The 18,921-nt window shown below is 48.6% G+C and overlaps 1 protein-coding gene across 2 annotated transcripts in view; it reads right to left on the bottom strand.

Annotated features, from left to right (window-relative positions):
- TGFBR3 (transforming growth factor beta receptor 3) overlaps window positions 1-18,921 on the bottom strand; it is a 200,792-nt gene that overhangs the window by 56,125 nt on the left and 125,746 nt on the right. For both annotated transcript variants that reach the window (XM_047785319.1, XM_047785318.1), the window contains exon 4: window positions 14,015-14,152. In XM_047785319.1, the coding sequence (XP_047641275.1) occupies window positions 14,015-14,152 (138 nt within the window). The remainder of the gene's footprint in view (window positions 1-14,014; window positions 14,153-18,921) is intronic.

Here is an 18,921-nt window from a genome sequence, read left to right as displayed (position 1 = left end):
GGCTAGGGGCGGAATCAGAGCTACAGCTGCTGGTCTACACCACAGCCACAGCAGCATGGCATCCGAGCTGCATCTGTGACCTACACCGCAGTTCAGGGCAACACCAGATCCTTAACCCACTGAGCGAGCCCAGGGATCCAACCTGCATCCTCATGGATACTAGTCAGGTTCGTTTCCACTGAGCCACGATGGGACCTCCCAGAGTAAGGATTTTATATTTGGGTAGAATGGCAGAAACTTCCAAAATTATTTATATTCCCCACCTCCAATCGTCCACCTTGTCTGTAGGCTCTTGCCTCCTGCTGCTGTCCCGTTTCTGCCCTCGCATCTCAGCCTCCTGCCCTCCTGTCCCCTCCATCCCTCCTCCACACTGTCACCTGGGAGATCTTTCTAAAGAGTAAACATGTGATGATACTGGACAGCATCTAAGCATCCTAAGTGACACCTGACCAGCGAGGAGGGCCTCTGCCCGCCCCACTTCCCACAGCTCCTGTGTGCCTGTCACACGGAACCACAAGCCTCATGCTGCTTCAGGCCCCGGCCTTTTGACAGCCTGCTCTCCACCTGGATTGCTCATCCCCTCCCTGCAAACTGCTCCTTGTCCTCCGCAGGTGTCACCTTCTCTGTAAAACCTCCCAGGCTTCCTTCCTCCGCTCAGGACGGAGCTGCCCACCGCTCCTTCACCTGACCTCGACTATTTATCAGCAAACCTGCCGCCCCTGCTTGACCAAGATCACCACCTTGAAAGCCAAGAGAGCACCTTGGTCCTTCTGAATCGCCTGGGGCTGGCACAGGGCTTGGCACAAAGCAGCAACTCGGTGCTTGCTGGCCGAGTGAAAACTCAATGCTGGGACTTACAGGAAAGGCTCTGCCATAATTTCTTTATTCTCATAACTTTTACTTTCCTCGCTGCCCAGGAAAAGATGGTTTGGCCAGGCTTTTAAAGCTAGCAATTTGATTTTTCACCCAATAACTCCACCTAAAAACCAATTATTCAAGCATTTAGTAGCTCCCTGCCTCCCCCTCCTCCGAATCCGCTGAACTTTCCTCCTGCTTTTGCTAATTGAAACCCAATCCTCTGACATTCCCGACATGAGAAACATCTTCCTGTGGGAACAAACCTGCCCTGAGCTGTGAGAATCCCGAATCTTAGCAAGCGTGCGCCGCGGGGCACAGCGAACCCCCGGGCTTCCAAGTGGAGGTTGAGGGGCCCCCCCACCCCCTGCCCCTGGCCCTTCCCTCCTCAGGCCACGCACAGCATTCGTATTTCAAACACTGGTTGTGCTACCAGACTTTTTTGAGGAGCAGAACATTAGTCTCTCTGCCAGCGCTGGGAGTTTTATTACAACAACTTACGGCTAGGCAACAAGAGCCAAGTTTATTATTTTTTCTGGACCGGATTCAACAACCTTGTCCAAAAGAGCAGGCAAAAAGCAAAGGAGGCCACCAGCCCTTTTGTTTCCACACCTGCGTGGAAGCTTTAACTCTCTGAGCCCTACGCGGACCCACCGAGGCCCCGAGCTGGATGGCCCAAGCCTCGGGGACGCCAACGGATGCGCGCGAATGGCTGCAGACCCCGTTTTCCCGGAGCCGGGGCTCTTTCCTTTTAGCACTTATCTCAGCACATCGGCTGACTCAGAGCCCCGGCAGCTGCACCGCGGCCTCCCTCCGGCCTCCCCCAGGTTGGCGGGGTCGTCAGTGAGGAGAGGGAGGATCTCTGCCGAGGGCAGAGCCAGACGCTGAGTCCTCTCCTGGCCCTAGCCGCCTCCTCCTGCCTCATCGCCTCCCCCTCTAAAGGATGCTTCCCGAGGAAGGGTCCCGATGGAAACGCAGGCCGGGCTTAACTGCAAGGGGGCCAGCTACGTTTCTTCTGAAGGCTCCCCTCGTCTCCCTCACATCTACTCAAACATCCCCTTCCTGACGGGGCTTATTTAAAATCACAACCCAGCCGTCCTGCAGCCCCCGCTCGAGCGCTCGGGTTCCTCCAAGCTGCTTTCCATGTTCTCATTCCTATAGTGGAGGACAGTGTCCTTCTAAACCACCAGGCAACTCATGGCCCATCTCCTCCCACTAGACGGTAAGCACCTTCAGAGGCCGGGATCTCAGCGTGCGTTTACAGGTATATTCCGAGCACCTAGAACAGCGGTGGGTATAGAAAAGACACCCCGTAAGTATTTGTTTGATGAATGAATGAATCCTGAGGTCAGTTCATTGGAAGGGCCTGCCTGGAGTTCCGCGCTGGGAAGAACTCTGAGGAGCAACGGAGAAGGGGGGTGTGCCAGTGGCTCAGGGCAGGCCCTGCTTGCTCCATGGCTGTCCAGGACAGTAGCCACTGGCCAGTGAGAGCCTGGAAGGTAGCTAATTAAGCGGACATTGTTGCAAATGTAAAACAGACACTAGATTTGGAAGATGCAGTAAAATCAATGTTAAGAAGACATCTCTCCGCTTTCCAAAGTGTGATCTCGGAACAGTGTATCACAGGCAAAAGAGTTTTAAAATGCAGATTCCAAGGTGGGTCCATGAAGCTGCGCTATAATCTTCCGCCTACCATCCTGCTGTGACTCCAACGCACACCTGAGGGTCACTGCTCAGCCATAGATAAAAATATTACATGAACTCCAAGCCACCTTTGTCAGGCATAAACAGGCTTGCTAGGAGAACAAGCAAGGACAGACTCCCCTGCACTGGTTCAAAAAAACAACAAAGCCAAGAAGGTGAGAGTAAAGCCACGGCATTTTTGAAGTCACCCTCTTATGCGTCTAAAAAGATAGAGGAGTTCCCGTTGTGGCACAGCAGAAACGAATCTGACTAGGAACCATGAGGGTGTGGGTTCGATCCCTGGCCTCACTCAGTGGGTTAAGGATCCGATGTTGCCATGAGCTGTGGCATAAGTCAAAGATGCGGCTCAGATCTGGTGTTGAGGTGGCTGCGGGATAGGTCAGTGGCCGTAGCTCCTATTCGACTGGGAACGTCCATGTGCTGCAGGTGCAGCCCTAAAAAACAAAAAAATAATAATAATAAAATAAATTAAAAAAAAAAAGACAGAAGTGGGCCCTGTGAGATAAGAGGAGCCACAGTGCCCCGATGATAAAGAAATGCCTGCTGGGGTCTCCGAGGAAAATCTGTTCCAAGAATCAATCTCTCACGCGCGCACGTGCGCACACACGCACACACCCAAGAGCTGGGCTGTGTCCACTTGGAGCCTGAGCTGATGCTTGCGTGAGTGCCTGCTCTTCAGGGTGCAGCTCTGGAAGGCCATCCCGAGTGGCACCCGGGTGTGGCCCAGCACTGCTAAAGCCTCGGCACTCGCACAGTCGGGATCCGCTCCTCTCCCTCTCTGTCCTGCGACACGAGACACTCAGCCCTCACCATTCCAGGTTCTTTTTCCTGACTCCTGCCCCGACAGAGCTCTTTCTGGAGATGCCTGCTTAGGACAACAGAAAGAGCAAAACAAGGGAAACAAATGAAGCAAAGAAAACACATCGGCATTTGAGAAAGACCTGCCGTGCCAAGAATCTGCTAGTTGAAGGCTAGGGAAAAGAAAGCCTTATGGTGAAATGGAATAGGCATTTCTCCGGAGTTTAAGTTCTGTGGAAGTAGGATCTATGCAGACTGGCCCTAGAACGTGTAACAGTGCCCACACAGACAGGCACTAAGGAGATCACGCTTTGAAAGATTTTATGCACCAAGTCCAGCAAACCCAGATTTGCATGAAGTGCTGGAACAGTATTTACCTCCCAGATGAGGACAGAACCCGACCCTTTTCTGCAAGAGGCATATCACACGTCTCTCCACCCAGTTCCCAGGAGGACCATGCTTGCCTATTTCCTCTGAAGCCACGTGGTATGAAATGTGATCTGAAACATGTTTTTTATTAACCATATATCATGACTCAATGTTTTTTTTTTTTTAAAGAACTAATAACTTCCATGCCCATGAACCTACAGCCATAATTTTACAAAGCTACATATTCATGAGCCACGTGATTAGGGTCTCTGCCAACTGTGCACTCAAGAAACACAAATCTATGCGACCGTTTAAGAATTCTTGGATGTTTCCACTTTGTATCCACAACCAGATGACTCTGTCCAACAGAATGACTTACAACATATTCGCTAATTTTTCTCAAAACGATTCATGACCATCACCCTCTGTCCTGAATTTTTATTTCTGTTGAAATAGAAAGAAGGAAAGAATGCCCTACACGTGGGCACAGGTCCAAGAGGAAAGCTCTGAGATGCTACCCTTTGAACAGACACACACACAAACGTGAACATGAGCTGGTGCAAAAGCAATACGCTGTCTCTCCCAGGGAAACGCTACAGAAATGACGGCATATGTGAACACGTGCATACACAGGGAGAAGCGAAAATAACTCACTGTGTCTCAAAGATGAACTCAGTGCCCACAGGTCAGCAAGTTAATGAAGGATGAGCTGCTTTGTAATAGAGGGTTTTCCAAAGTAGAGGCCCAGGCCTCGTAGGGGATCCTCGATAACCCTACAAAATCGTCTCTGGAAGCTTAAATTCACCCCTTCCTGTCTTCCAAGGTAGCGTGATGTCCGAAGGAGCGGAGCCCAAGGTATAAAGGGCACCCAAAGGACGTCTTTCAGGAACAAATAAAATGTTGGCATCCCGACCACTATTCGCCATGAGCCCATCTGCCTGGACCTCCACTTGTGCTTCTGGGAAATCCCTCCCGAAGAAGGGGTCTGTCTCCTATTTTTCTTTTACGCCACAGCCAACCTGCCAACCCAGGTTCCAGGGCACACAGTGAATTTCACAAACACTTGACTCCCAGTAGGTACCTAGAATTCTCTGGACAGATTTCCTCTTTGCCAAGGCGGAACAGTCTGTGTTCCATTTACAGACAAGGAAACTGAGGCTCGGAGAGACTCAAGGACCTGCCTGGGGCACAGCGTTGGCAGAAAGCAGGGCTGACAACAGACCCCAACACCTCATTTCTCACCCTGGAGCTCTTTCTACTCTAGCTGCAAGGAGCAGTCGCTGCTAAACTCAAGGAATCTGTACAGCAGGATAGACAAGAGGGCCCCGGACCCTGGCTTAGGCGAATCCTGGAAGAGGAAACCCTAAAAAAGGGGCTTCCACGTGGGGCACGCTTCGTGGATTCTGAGCCCTCGCATCTGACTGAGGCAACGGGGCTCCGAGAGGTAGGGTCAGCCCCGCTGCGTAACGTTAGCAAGGAACGAGTGCCCACTCAACCGCATCTGCAGGATGCCAGAAACCACGCAATACGAACCCAGCGTTTACAAGAGTGACCAGGGAAGCAGGCAGGCGGAGCGGGGGCTGTGCCTCCTCTGCTTCCGGACAGAGTCTCTCCGAGGGCGGTTTTCCTTCTCTCCGCCCTCTGCTTCCCCAGCAGCTGGAGGGAGGAGTCGTCCCGGTGAAAGCGGAGGAGAAAGGGGATGGAAGCACGGAGGGAAAGTCAAAATGACTGTCACGGAAGCAAAGGAGCCTTTCCCAGGAGACAGATTTCCTCCATCCCACGGCATGAAAAAAATACCCTGCCATCTTCCTTAACAAAACACTTGCTTTTTCGACCAAACGGCTCTCTGGAGGCTGCCCACCACATGAACCAAGGACACTAGAGACGGAACATCTGATGCAATTGCCCAAGGCTTGGGAAGGGCAGATTCATCAGATTACCAGATCAGCCTTACCCAGTAAAGCCTTAAAGGACGGCAGGGATTCGACACAAAGCAACACCAACCTTCCCCCACACAGACGTGACCCAGCACGTCCAGCAGAGGCAGGAAAAGTCTATGCTTGCATGAACCCTTCAGGACAGGACGTCTTGATCTGGAGGAACACGCCCAGGAAGCCTCGTAGGGCCAGGGGGCCACTCTCTGGCAACATTTCCCAGCTTTCACACAACCGCTTAGGATAAATTCTAGCAAGGCTTTCGAAAACTCTTTCTGGACCAGAATTACCAGCTGAAACTGGCCTCTTTCCAAGGCGCTAATTACCACAGTGCCATTTAGGAAGAGCTCTCACCACAAAAGAGCCAGAAACTCGCTCCTAGGAAATCGGGTAGTTGACTGACCCTAGTTCATGAGAGGATCAAGCCCCTTATAATTAAGGCTCTCATGGACAAGCCACAAAACCAACAGATAAGCAGCCTCTGGAGCAAAACTGCCCGGTACACAACCAGTCAGATCACCCCACAGGGCACAGTGAGTCATTCCACAAGAGACGTTTTTAAAAAAGAAAAACGAAGAACCAATCTTGAAACGTTTAGATTTCATCCGCCTTTTTTTAAGAGAGCACTTATTTGGGGAAAGACCTCACGGGAAAATCCAAAATGTTACAACCAGACCCCGGGTACACACGGATGACCCTTCTGGTTGAGCCCAAAAGCCATGCCGGGCTGCAACCCTGACCATCTACCACGCAGTGCTCCTCCCTCACCCCAGAGGGAGCTGCCCTGGCTGCACGTGGAATAGGACCGTCTCCAATTTCAGGATCCAGTGGACTTCCGATCTGTAACCATCTCTCCCAGATCACAGGTAGCCCCTCAGGACAGGCGATCCAGCAGCCCCCTTCAACCTGGAGCCCCTGGTCAGCACAGCGCCCAGGGTCCTGCGGGCACCGGAAACTGGGGGAGGCGGGGAATGCACAGGTAGATGCGGAAACCACCCATCACACCAGGGGCGCGCACGCCACGCTGTCCTCCACGGGGGCGGGGAACGGCCGAACGACGGAAAGGAGGAAATTCGAAAAGATAAAAAGCATTCCCGGGTGTTTAAATGCAGCCCAGGAGAGAATTCAGGACAAAGTTTTAAAGTTCCCTCCTCTACAAGCAAACTTGAATGTCTGAGTTCTTGCGAGGGCATCCTGGACGTTCAGCGCGCAGCCACACATCCCTTGGATTCAGGAAAGGAGGCTGTGGGCATGCGCGGTGGTGCGGGCGTGCGTGGCCCTTCCTAGAGCCGCGCTAAGCACACATCTGGGGCTATTTAACAACTGATTGGAAATTTGGCCTTCTGATTTCCAGTTAAATACTGGGCACAGGAAAACAAATAGCACTTGTTTTTCACTGAGCCTTGTCAGGCATCCAAACTGCAGTGCAGACCAGAGAACTGCCTGTGGTTTGGTGGCAGGGGCCCAAAATATTTGGACCTTTTTCTCCCCAAGTTTAAGTAAAAGGAACAGACCGACTTTGGCAACCTCAGCTGCTTCACCCACCCAGCCACCCTGCTCAGAAACACAAAACTAGGCTTTAAATATTAAGCTTGTTCCTGGTATTAATTTACATTTTTCATTAGGATTAAATTTTTATTTGTTTTTAATCCTAAGCCAAAAGCAGAGAGTTCAGTTTCTCTCATTTATTTCAGTGGCCCTGCCCTGGTATTTACTTGGATTTGCTGAAGAGGCAACATTCAGATTTGCCATTTTCTGTTTCCAATTAAACGGGGCTCTAATATCTAGCAGTTGTACTATCAAAGAACGAGAGTTTGGGAGGAACTCGAGAGACTGAGTGGTACCAGCACCTCGATTTAGAGATGAGGAAGCTGAGGCCTGGGGAGTTAAGTGACTTTGTCCTGTGACTGAAGCCTAACTAGTTAGGGACAGAACCAAGACTAGTCCAGAGATTGAAGTATAACTACTTAGGGGCAGAACCAAGGCTAGTCCAGTGATCGGAGTGTAACTAGTTAGTTTCAGAACCAAGACTAGTCCAATGATTGGAGTGTAACTAGTTAGTGGCAGAACCAAAACTAGTCCAGTGATCGGAGTGTAACTAGCTAGGAGCAGAACCAAGACTAGTCCAGCAATGGGAGCATATCTACTTAGTGGCAGAGCCGAGACTAGTCCAGTGATTGAAATATAACTACTTAGTGGCAGAACCAACTAGTGCTTGGGCCTCCTGACACCCAGGCCAGAGTGTGAACTAGAAACAAAAATCTGAGCTTCCTCTGGGTAGAACTATCAGATAAGATACAGGACACCTAGTTAAATTTGAATTTTAGGTAAACACTGAATACGTTTTGAGTACAGATATGCCCCACATATTGGAAACTCGGCCTCGCAGGCCAGCATCTCCTTCAGCCCCCCACCTTCACTCTGACACACACATCTGCATAATTTCTTTCCTGATTTTACTGCTAAGTGGCTGAAAAAAAGTAATCGCAGCACAGAAATCCCAAGAGCGAATGAGGTTGGAAGAAGCTGCGGCTTATGTCTTGAGATTTCCGCTAATCTTAAAAACACCTTTTTCCCTCACGAGCAGGCACAGCAACAAGCCTGACGTGAAAAGGCTGTCAGGGTTCCGGGATGACGCCTTTCTTGTTATTAGAAGCCAGGCATTAGGGCCTCAGCTTGCAAATTTCTGCTTGTCCCAGGACTATAAGTCTGTAATCCTTGCAGGAGAGTGTGCTCAGGTTTGTAATACAAAGTAAGCAAGATTTTTTTAAAAAAAATCATGGAATGAAGTAGAAGGATTTTAAAATTTGGTTTATTGATTTCACATCACTGTTGAAAAGAAGGCTGCAGCAAGTTGAGATATAAGTCAACCTTACTAAATTATATTACATAAATTACAGCCACAAAATCATACATGTTCATCCACTTCATTGAGCTAGCATTAGCAGTCACCTTTTAAACTGCAGGATTCAGTGTTTTTAGTAGGATATTTATCATTGTGATCACCAGCACCATTATCTAATTCCAGGCCATTTTCATCACCCCCCAAAGAAATGCCACACCATTAAATGGTCAATCCTTATTATCTCCTGCCACCAGCCTTTGGCAACTACTCGCCCACTTTCCATCTCTGCAGACTTGCCTGTTTTGGCCATTTCAGATAAATGGCATCATACACAGTGTGGCCTCTTGTGTTTGATTTCTTTTATTCATGATGTTTTCAAGATTCATCCCTGTTGTGGTATGTATCAGCACTTCATTCCTTTTAATGGCCAAATAATATTTTATCTTACGGGCACACCACTTTTTTTATCCATTCATCCGCCTATAGACATCTGCGTTATTTGCACTTTTTGATTATTATGACTAATGCTGTTATGAATATTTGTGCACATGTGTTAGAAAAACATAAGTTTTTCTATGGACGCATGTTCTGCCCAATTGCTTTCCAAAGCACTATTTACTTTCCCAGAAGCAACATCTAAGACCTCAAATTCCCCACATCCTTGATGCCACTTGGTATTATCTGCCTTTTTTATCACAGCCATTCTAGTGGGTGTGAAGTGGCAGCTCATTGTGGTTTTAATTTGCATTTTCCTAACGACTAATGATATTGAGCATCTTTTCATGTGTTTATTGGCCATTTGTGTTATTCCTTTGGAGAAATACCTATGCAAACTGTAGCATGTCTTAAAGGCAACCTAGTATTGTGGTTCTTCCCAGCCTTTTTTTTTTTTTAGCAAACTCAGGTTAAAAGTTCAGACATCTGTTGCACAGTTAAGCTACGCTACCTTTTCTTCAATATGGAAATAATCGCAGAAATAAAAATAAGCTTAGATGATCCATCTAAGAGAGTTTTCCTTGTAGTTTCAACACGACAGGGAGAGTAGGATCTTTGTTTGTTTGCTTGCTTTTTAGAGCCACACCTGTAGCATCTGGAGGTTCCCAGGCTGGGGTCGAATTGGAGCTGCAGCTGCCAGTCTACACCACAGCCACAGCAACACAGGATCCGAGTCACATCTGCAACCAACACCACAGCTCACAGCAATGCTGGATCTTTAACCCACTGAGTGGGGCCAGGGGTCAAACCCACATCCTTGCGGATACTAGGCAGGTTTGTCACCACTGAGCCACAGTGGGAACTCTGGATTATTTTTATTTCTGATTGCACTGATGGACGTCTCTATCCTACCCAATATCCTCTGGGCCAACCCTACACCCTGCAAAAGACAACCTGTAAGGCTGTGACAACTCCATCATTTGTGTGTGTGTGTGACAAACTCAAAGATCCACTACTTGACACTCAGCCTGCAATAACCACTCTTCATCCACTCCCACTCCCTAGGTAACCAGAACACCAGATAAAGGAGCGGCGGCTGCAGAGGAAACGCAATCCGCTTTCTCCCTGCCGGACACACCCCCTCTTGCCTGCACTGCGGAATCATGAGACAATTTGACAGAAGAAAACAGAGAGCTTTTTGAGACACTTTTAAAATATGCTTTTCATCACCCTCCTGGGTGGCTGAGACCTTCTGAGTAACACAAAGTCCTGCTAACTAATTCTGAAAGGTTTCCTCTTTGAGCTCAGGCAGTTACAATAATGCAGACATGCAGCTTAATTAAAAGGTCACCTGATAGATGAGGAGATGCCATCACTTACACTTTTCTCACCACCCTCCTTAAAAAAACATGCTAACTGTTCAAGTCCCGTAACTCCCCAGAAAACAAAGACAGCTTTAAGACAGTAAAGTGAACCCTCCAGCGGGACCTGCGGGCAGAAGCAAGAACAAACACATTTAGACTGAGAGTCGGGAGACCCAAGCTCTGTCCTCAGCTCCCTTACGCTCTCTGGGTGACCCTGGAGAAGACAGTGACAGAAATGGCTAAGCCTCAGTTTCCAAAGAGTCCACGGGCCTGCTGAAGGGTTTGGATGAAACACTGTATGTAAAGTAATGGAGTCGTCTCATCCCTCACCTTTAACTCCTTTTCGTTTTTTTTTTTTTTTTTTTTTTTTTAGGGCCCCACCTGCAGCATATGGAGGTTCCCAGGCTAGGGGCAGCATTGGAGCTGCAGCTGCCAGCCTACACCACAGCCACAGCAACGCGGGATCCGAGCCACCTCTGTGTCCTCCCCCACAGCTCATGGCAATGCCAGATCCGTAACCCACTGCGCGAGGCCAGGGATCGAACCTGCGTCCTCATGGATACTAATTGGGTTCATAAACCGCTGAGCTACCACGGAATCCCTAACCTTTCACTCTTAACTATAATAAATGGCCCCGGGGACCCCGCGCTGATGTGCTTCCAGGCCCCTCTGTTGCAGCAGCTGTCTCGGCGAGGCTGCCTAGGGGACGAGCAGACCCTGAAGTGCGTTGTCAGGTTTACCGACCAGCAGGGGAAGGGCTTTTTTGCCCTCTGCCGTCAGCACGGCTCTAGTCGGCAGAGCTGCCCAGCCTGTGAGAGAACGTGTGTCACTCGGTGTCCTACAAGCTGAGAACCTTCTCGGCCTTGAAGAAATGCATACCTGAAGAAAACCTTGTCCCCCGAAGAACGCCTGCTGGACAGCAAGGCAGAGGTCGGGTGCCCTGGACTTTAAATCCTCGATTTCTCCCAACGCTGCCTCCCCTATGTTGGTGGTTTTGGGTTCCTCACTTGATCTGCAATCTCCTTACATGGAATAAACTCCAGATAGGGGTGACGTTAAAGTGTTTACTAAACTCGGCTCCTGTTGTTCATTGTTAATGCGTCTTAAGCTGATGGCCCAGCAGCAGTTCTTACAGATATTAAACAAAATGAAAGCAAATAAATAATAACTAGGAGTAAGATACTTTCCCTTAAAAGTCATGGACTGGCGGGTTTAAAGAGGGAATGTAGAAAGTAATAAGTCCAACTATAATATATGGGGCCCATATTTTTCATCTGGACCTACGGCCAGACCCCAGAGAAATGGGAACTCCGTTCAATCAGGGGCCAGCCAAGCTAGACATTTCAGAATTAAAAATGTAACTTCAACATCCTTCCCAGGGGCTCTTTACTATGACTGATAATAACCAGCCACAAAAATGGCACGTGACGTCTACGAAGTTGTCAGCACCAGGCCCCACACCAAATGCCTTACACGCAGTCTCACTTAATCAAGAAAACAACCCCACGATGTAGGAACTATTTCCATTCCCATATTGCAGCTGCGGAAAGTCAGGCTCAGAGAAATGAAACACTTCTCCCAGGTCACTGCTTGGATCCCAACCAGGGCGGGCACAGCCTTTGCGCATAACCGCTCCATCACCTGCCCAGCGGGGTAGCCACCAGCCTCAGGTAGCGACTGAGCACCTGAAACGGCCATTGGGCCTAAGGAGCTGTACTGCTGAGCTTCGTTCACTTAAATTGAAAGAGCCGCACACAGCTCGTACCTGCAGCACGGAAGGGCATAGCGCTGTACCACACACACCGAACCAGTCCATGACCTCTTGATGGCGGCCATCAGTCCCACTGTCACAACCGCCTGTAATGACGGGAGAGGGGCCATGCTCAGACGCATGCAGGGAGCCAGGTCAGCATAAGGGATCGGAGAGTAAGTCCTACCAGGTGTGAGGCTCAACTCTGCCAGCAACGACCCAGGTAACCTCTTTCGAGCCTCAGAAAAGGCCATCATTTAGCAGTAACTCTTGGAAATGTCCTTTTCAGTTTTTAAAAAAAATTTATTTTGAAAAGACTTCACATTTTCAAAGCTGTAAAGCCGTTCAAAGAACTGGCATACGCTCCTGAACTAAATCCCCACGACATCCTGCCATGTTTGCCGCCTTATTCCCTCTATACGTCATTGTTCTCTGAGCCGTTCGGCCCTTTATCCCGTAAGGCTGAAGTGTGTTGTGTTTCCTAAGAAGGATATTCTCTCGTATAAGAGAAGTGCAATGACTAAATTCAAGAAATACAACACGGATACAAGAGTCAATCTCTAGGCTCGATTCCGACCTCACCTGTTGTCCCAATAATGTCCTTTACAGCACTGGTGCCAGGCCCTACGCGGGGATCACCTGTGTCTTTTTAGTCTCCTTCAATCTGGAATGGCCCCCCCAGCTTTTCTTTGTCCTTCGGGACTAACACCTTTGCAGAGTTCAGGCCAGTTATTTTCACAGAATGCCACCCCCTTTGGCGTCCTCCAGTGTTTCCCCACGATCAGACTCACGTGATGGGCAGTTGGGGCTAAGAGCATAACTAAGGCCATGTAAATATACTGTTCCTCAAACTCCTTCCACCACCGTTAGTTGTCAGATGTCGTGTCTACTAATGACTCCTGCCTAGGGGGCTTTTACTATGCCGGCTACAAACGGATGATGTTCTAACTCCCTCTTTCCTTCTGTACTATTGATTGGCAGCCTTCTAGAAAGAGGAGTTTCCCTTCTCCCTCATACTCATTTATTTATCTCCTTAGTAACGGTATTGACTATGGAGTCTTACTCGATTGAATGGGTAATTCAAATGGGTGATTCACAACGCTGCGTTTTTAAAAGTACTTTTCAAATAGGTTCCTGTCGCTACAGATCTGAATTACAGGTCACTAATTAGGCAGAAGGCAAGACGACAATTACTGCTTTTCTTGCCTTCTTGTCTTGATTGCTTGGGAGCGAGGTTTACGCGTCCAGGGCTGGGCACTTGAGGACGGCGTGGAGCCCCAGCAGTGGACAGTGTGAGTGGCCGCTGAGGCCCAGGGTTGCTCGTCATCAGACATGACATCACACCCCAAAAATCCCATCCAAACAACCCATCAATTTCTCCACAACCAGCAAACTTGAATGTTTTGGCAAACGCAAAAGGACATGATTTACAAATAGGAGGTAATATTTGGATCCTTCCACAAGAGCTGGGTTCCAGCTTTTTTATAAAATACAAATGTTTTCATTTTGGAGCTCACTGTGTCACTTTCTCAACAAACAGGTCCTCGTATCAGAAATGAGTCCTGTCTTATATACAAACAGAACGGGTTTGAGTGTATTTATTTGCGGTCAGAGACCACACACCTCACGGCTATTTACAATATTTACCCTGCTTCTGGGGCCACAGAGGGGGGCTGTCTCAGAGCTGAGACCGAAGCTCAGACCACACAAGTATGACTGCAGATCCTGCTCGAATGTGCCAAGGACTCTCCAGCCACAGAGAGGACACGCGAGTGGCATCTGTTTCCTGGGAGTGCTTAGCGATGCCATCCAAATATCACCACGAGCACAATCCAAATGTAATACACGGTGCACTCTGGGATTATTTCAATGAAATAAGCCTTTTGAAAAGCCTTGCAAAGTTTTAGGGCCATTATATCCTTATGCTAAGGATCACTTTGGGAGGGCTTCAAACGCTTACCAAGAAAAGTCTGGAGACCCCAACTGCAAGTCTCTCTGTCTTCAGATGCCAGACCAGGGGCTGCGGGGAGTTGAGCAGGAACACGACAGGCTTGTGGTGAATATGGACTGAGGAGATGGGATTCAGGTGCAGAGTGACCTAGACAGAAAGAGAAAGAGAAGTTTTAGCACTGGCTTTCCGTGAAAGTCATTTAGCACAGTGTAGAGAATACTTTTCACAGCGCACTGTTAACAGAAACAAGCTATAAGCAAGTTTAGATTCTCTGGAGAAGATGCACTAGGTTGAAGCAGATGATACTGCCAATATTTGACCATGGTAAACCACAAAAACGGCTGTATTGTGCGGTTCAACCCGCACTCATCTCACCCAAAACACGACACAGCTCCCAGCAATGGCTGAGTACAAATAAACAGGACGCTTTTTCTCCAAAGTTGGCAAAGGCAAAGTAAAAGGTAACTTCCCTCTGAACCGCCTTATCCTTCAAATCAAACGAGTTAGCTCAAGACCAGAGCTCAGAACTGCTGGGGGGCAGGTCACCCCTCCGGATGGCCAAAGAAATGGCTTTGTTCTCTTCCAGGTAAACTCTAACCCCTATAAAGTTAAGTGAGTTCTGCCAAAGCAAAGTGCCGAAAGCTAACGCGAAGGGGCTGCCAAGGGGAAGCTGCCAGTGCTTTCATCATCCCAGCTCTTAGCTCGAAGGGGTTTTCCAAAGAAACGAAGCACAGAGAACACACAGAATAGAAACTATTGTATGGAGTCCCGATCCAAAAAAAGAAAAAGCAGGGAAGAAGACCACGAGCCTGGATTCGAAAACTGTGGCCAGTGTTGAGAGCAGATGAAGGGCTGCCGTGGGTTACGCTGTCATCGTGAGCATCCCCCGAAGGCACCTGCGAGACCTGGAAACGCCATCCCCCCAGAGCGCCGCAGCCAAGGTCAGTCGGCAGCACAGACCACAGCAGAGGCTGCATGAAGCGCTACTCAACAGATGCTCTCGTATCAGTGTATCTCACACCAGCCCTCTGGACGGAGCGCTGAGGCGAGACCCGAGACTCGCGTATTTCAACAAGCTGAACTCACCAAAGAGCACCAGAAAGTGGTAAGGGAGGGAAGAACAAAAGAGGACGTGCAGCTGAAAAGACACAGACCGTGTGATCCACGGGCTAACTGCCCGTCTCGGTCATGATCCGCAGAGCAGATCCGAACCTAGACAGCCAGCAGGGGCAGGGCGCTCAAGGCGGGATGGCTTCACACCACCTCTTCCCAGGGGCTGCCCGCCCGCCCCGATCTCTGCCTTTCGTTGTAGGCACTGCCTGTGACACCAGCATCACTCATCACCGTGTACTCTCGGGTCACTGATAACAAGGCGCTGAGCTCACGTTCAATACCCACGCCTCAGCTACAGGCGGCAGGCACTCAGTAAATGCCAGGGGGGTGTTTAGGTCTCTGCTTTTCAAGGCTACAGAAGCACTTCACCAATACACTGCACTCTAGTGTATAACACCGTCTCGGTCATTTCCTCCGGTGTTCACGTGTCTTACTTTTCAAAAGAGCCTGTATACACCACTGTAAATCAATTATACTCCCATAAAAGAAATCTTTAAAAAATAAAAGGCATTGAAGTCGACCGGAAGCACACAGTAGGGAAAACTATGTCTTACATTTAATACTGTGCTTAAGGCAGAGTAGGTACTTCTTTCAATGAATGGTTTATCACAGCAAATCCATAAACTTGGGACATCTCAAAGGTTAAAGAAGAAAAGGCGGATTCCTAGGCACAAAGGGATTTCGCTAGCTAATTTACAGAAAAGTGAAAACACACACGAGCAAGACTCCAACTGTCATGAGCTATTTCGGCAACACTGCTGGGATCACTTTTATATTGGCCTAGGCGTGGTCCTCGAAGCAAAGGACTAATGAACAGGGATGGCAAAAGCAGTAAAATAACATGTTTCTTGGTTGAACCGAATTCACCTCACAGCACTGGAGATGCTGTCCATATCTAGAAATAAACATGCCAACCGCCCCTATAAACAAGAGAGGCTGTAGCAACAGAGCCGAGCAAAGACTCAAACTGCAGCCTTAACCAAACAGAGAGATGCACACTATAGAAAGCTCCCGCCATGGAGAGGACAGAAAGGACAGATGAAATCATTACTTGTCCCAGGGTACCTGAAAATTGCAAAGAAACACTGCCACTAATCGTATGGGACAAGTTTCCAGGTCCATTCATCCCAAAACTGTTTACTGAGCACCAGGAAGAGCAACGCATGTCCATAGAAGGTACATCAAGGCTTTTTCTGACGATTTTCTTTGCAGCCCTCAGGCACATGATACTGCTTGGAACGCACAGATAAAATAGTAATAAATATATGTCTCAAATGAGTAAGAATTAAAAACAAAAACAAAAACAAAACCCTTAGGAAATGAAAAGAAAAATATGTATGCGACAGATACTGGTGCTCAGGTCCAAAACTTTCCAGATGGTCAGAAGCATCGAGGCCTGGCTCGCACCGTCAAGGAAAGGTTTCTAGAAGCCACAGCTCCGAGCTTTCCTGGAAACGGCTCCCTCCTCAATACGTGGCCGTGTCTGGCCAAGCTGAATCCCCGACTCTGGCACATGGGGCCAAGGCAAGGCCCCAAGAACCATTTGGCAAAGAAGAACTGACACTGTGATTGGGAAATTAAAAGAAAAATACTCAATCCTTTTTTTAAAAAGATCACTTGGCAGGAACAGAGACACCCCCCGCCCCCCAAGCACCGGCTCACCTCATCCCTCGGCCACCTTCCTCCACCTGAATAAATCCTGCTGACGGGGAGCTAGAGGGCAGCCCAAAACAACCAACAAAAGCATGAAGGTAGACAAGCCCCGGAAAGGTGGGGGGAACATACCCGGAATAGCTCCTAAAGAATTCCTGGCTAAGGGGCCTAATTTCTCTCTGGCTGAAAAAAAGAGGAAGAAGCAAAGAAGAAGAGAAAATCCACTTTAGAAGCAATTATAATTCAGGATGGACGCTAGTTACAAAGACTCGAGCCCTCCCCGCCCCAGCCCTCAGGGAGACTGTCCAGTGAGAAAGGTCTGAAGCCCAGAGCTGAGACCGACTGCAGCCAAGAAGTAGCCTAAGGAGAAGGGGTACACCCAGGACGCTGTCACGTGCAACTTGGAAATCCAAACAAAAGTGTAAAGAGTTGACTCGCGGGGTTCCCGTCGTGGCGCAGTGGGTAACGAATCCGACTGGGAACCATGACATGGATTCAATCCCTGGCCTTGCTCAGTGGGTTGGGGATTCGGCGTTGCTGTGAGCTGTGGTGTAGGTCGCAGACACGGCTTGGATCTGGCGTTCCTGTGGCTGTGGTGAAGACTGGAAGCTACAGCTCCGATTGGACCCCTAGCCTGGGAACCTCCATTGGCTGCAGGTGTGGCCCTAGAAAAAAAAAGGCAAAAAGACTAAATAAATAAATAAATAATTTGAACAATAAAAAGTAAAGCGTTGACTCAATCCTACGTCAAATTTTGCACAGGAGAAAGCACATGAACATAAGGGCCCTCACCCAGTCCATGGGCTTCACACGTAATAACAAACTGAACCCGGGGCCCTGTGACTGAGAAGGCCGGCGGGGCTAAGGTGGATGGTCCCCAGTGAGGGAACAGTGATGCCTCTCTAGATGAGGGGCTTCTTCCTTAACCGCGGGGAGTCAGAGCATTCGAGAACTCCACGCAAGTTATGAACCCTCTCCCACTCCAACCCCCCCCCAAAGAAATGACTCCCTCTAAATAAACTATAAATGACACCCCTGACTTAAGACATCATCCCCAGGAAAGAACTCAACAGATGACAACTCAGAACCAAAAAATGCTCACATGCCGTTTCGGGGGGTTCAGTGACTTCTTGAAACTATACTTTAACCACAGAGTGGCCCATAAAACGCAGTTCCAAAGCTCCAACTCTAATCACACTTGCCTCAAACAGGACAGCATGGTCAGGCTCCCTAACATCACGAGGACATGCAAGTAAATCTGAACTGTCGCACCCCAAGTTGTAGACACGGGTGCTCACACATGGCCGATCCCTCCCCCCAGGGGAGGAGAGCCGACTGGTCTAATCTGCTCCGTGACATAAATTTATACCAGGTCTTCTGAGGTGACCTGTGCACGTCAAGAAACAACTAGATGTAATGCATGTAGTCCTTCCAGTTTACAAAGAAATTCAAAGTAAATCTTTTGCAACTACTTCTCTGCGGAATCTGAACACAGTTTTGACCAAAGTCAAGGCCAACCCTCAGGAGCGTGAAGTCTCCAAGGAAAAGACAAACTTTTCTCCCTCCCGTGTAGGAAGCACGACCGTGTGCACATTATCACCAGAAAACCACAGGTGGTTTTCTCTGGACCTTGTTTGGGTAAAGACTCTCAGTTCTCCAAAAATTAACTTTGATAAGCAAAAACTATACACTGCAGCAAACTCTGCACATCATTTTATCTAAATGAACTGCGTACTTTCTTACAGACAAGGAAAACAAAACAAAACAAAACAAAAACCAAACCCTCCACTCTTGATGGAAAGATGCCATGTGAAAATGGTTTTCAGTTTACCAGGATTCATGGTAAGATGCAAGATATTTCTACAGGATGATTTCAAGTTTTTCTGATTAGTTAGACCCTCTCCTCCTGGGGTTTGTCAAAACAAACAAAGGCAAAGCGAGGGAAACAACTGAAACGAGAGTCTGACAGTTGTCCAATTTTGCTAACGTGTCAGTGAGGTTCCAGTTCAACATCTCTGATTCTCGTAACAGCCCCAGTGGACCCATGAAACAATGAAGTCATCCCAAACACTACCAGAGGGACTTCTGTTCTCTAAAACCAGACCAAACACTGCTCCGAAATGGATGATCCAACAATGAGTTGACACGAA

Source organism: Phacochoerus africanus, chromosome 6 (assembly GCF_016906955.1).
Source record: "Phacochoerus africanus isolate WHEZ1 chromosome 6, ROS_Pafr_v1, whole genome shotgun sequence".
Taxonomy (NCBI): Eukaryota; Metazoa; Chordata; class Mammalia; order Artiodactyla; family Suidae; genus Phacochoerus; species Phacochoerus africanus.
Note: the sequence above shows the minus strand (reverse complement) of the source record. Positions and strands in the feature narration are given on the sequence as shown.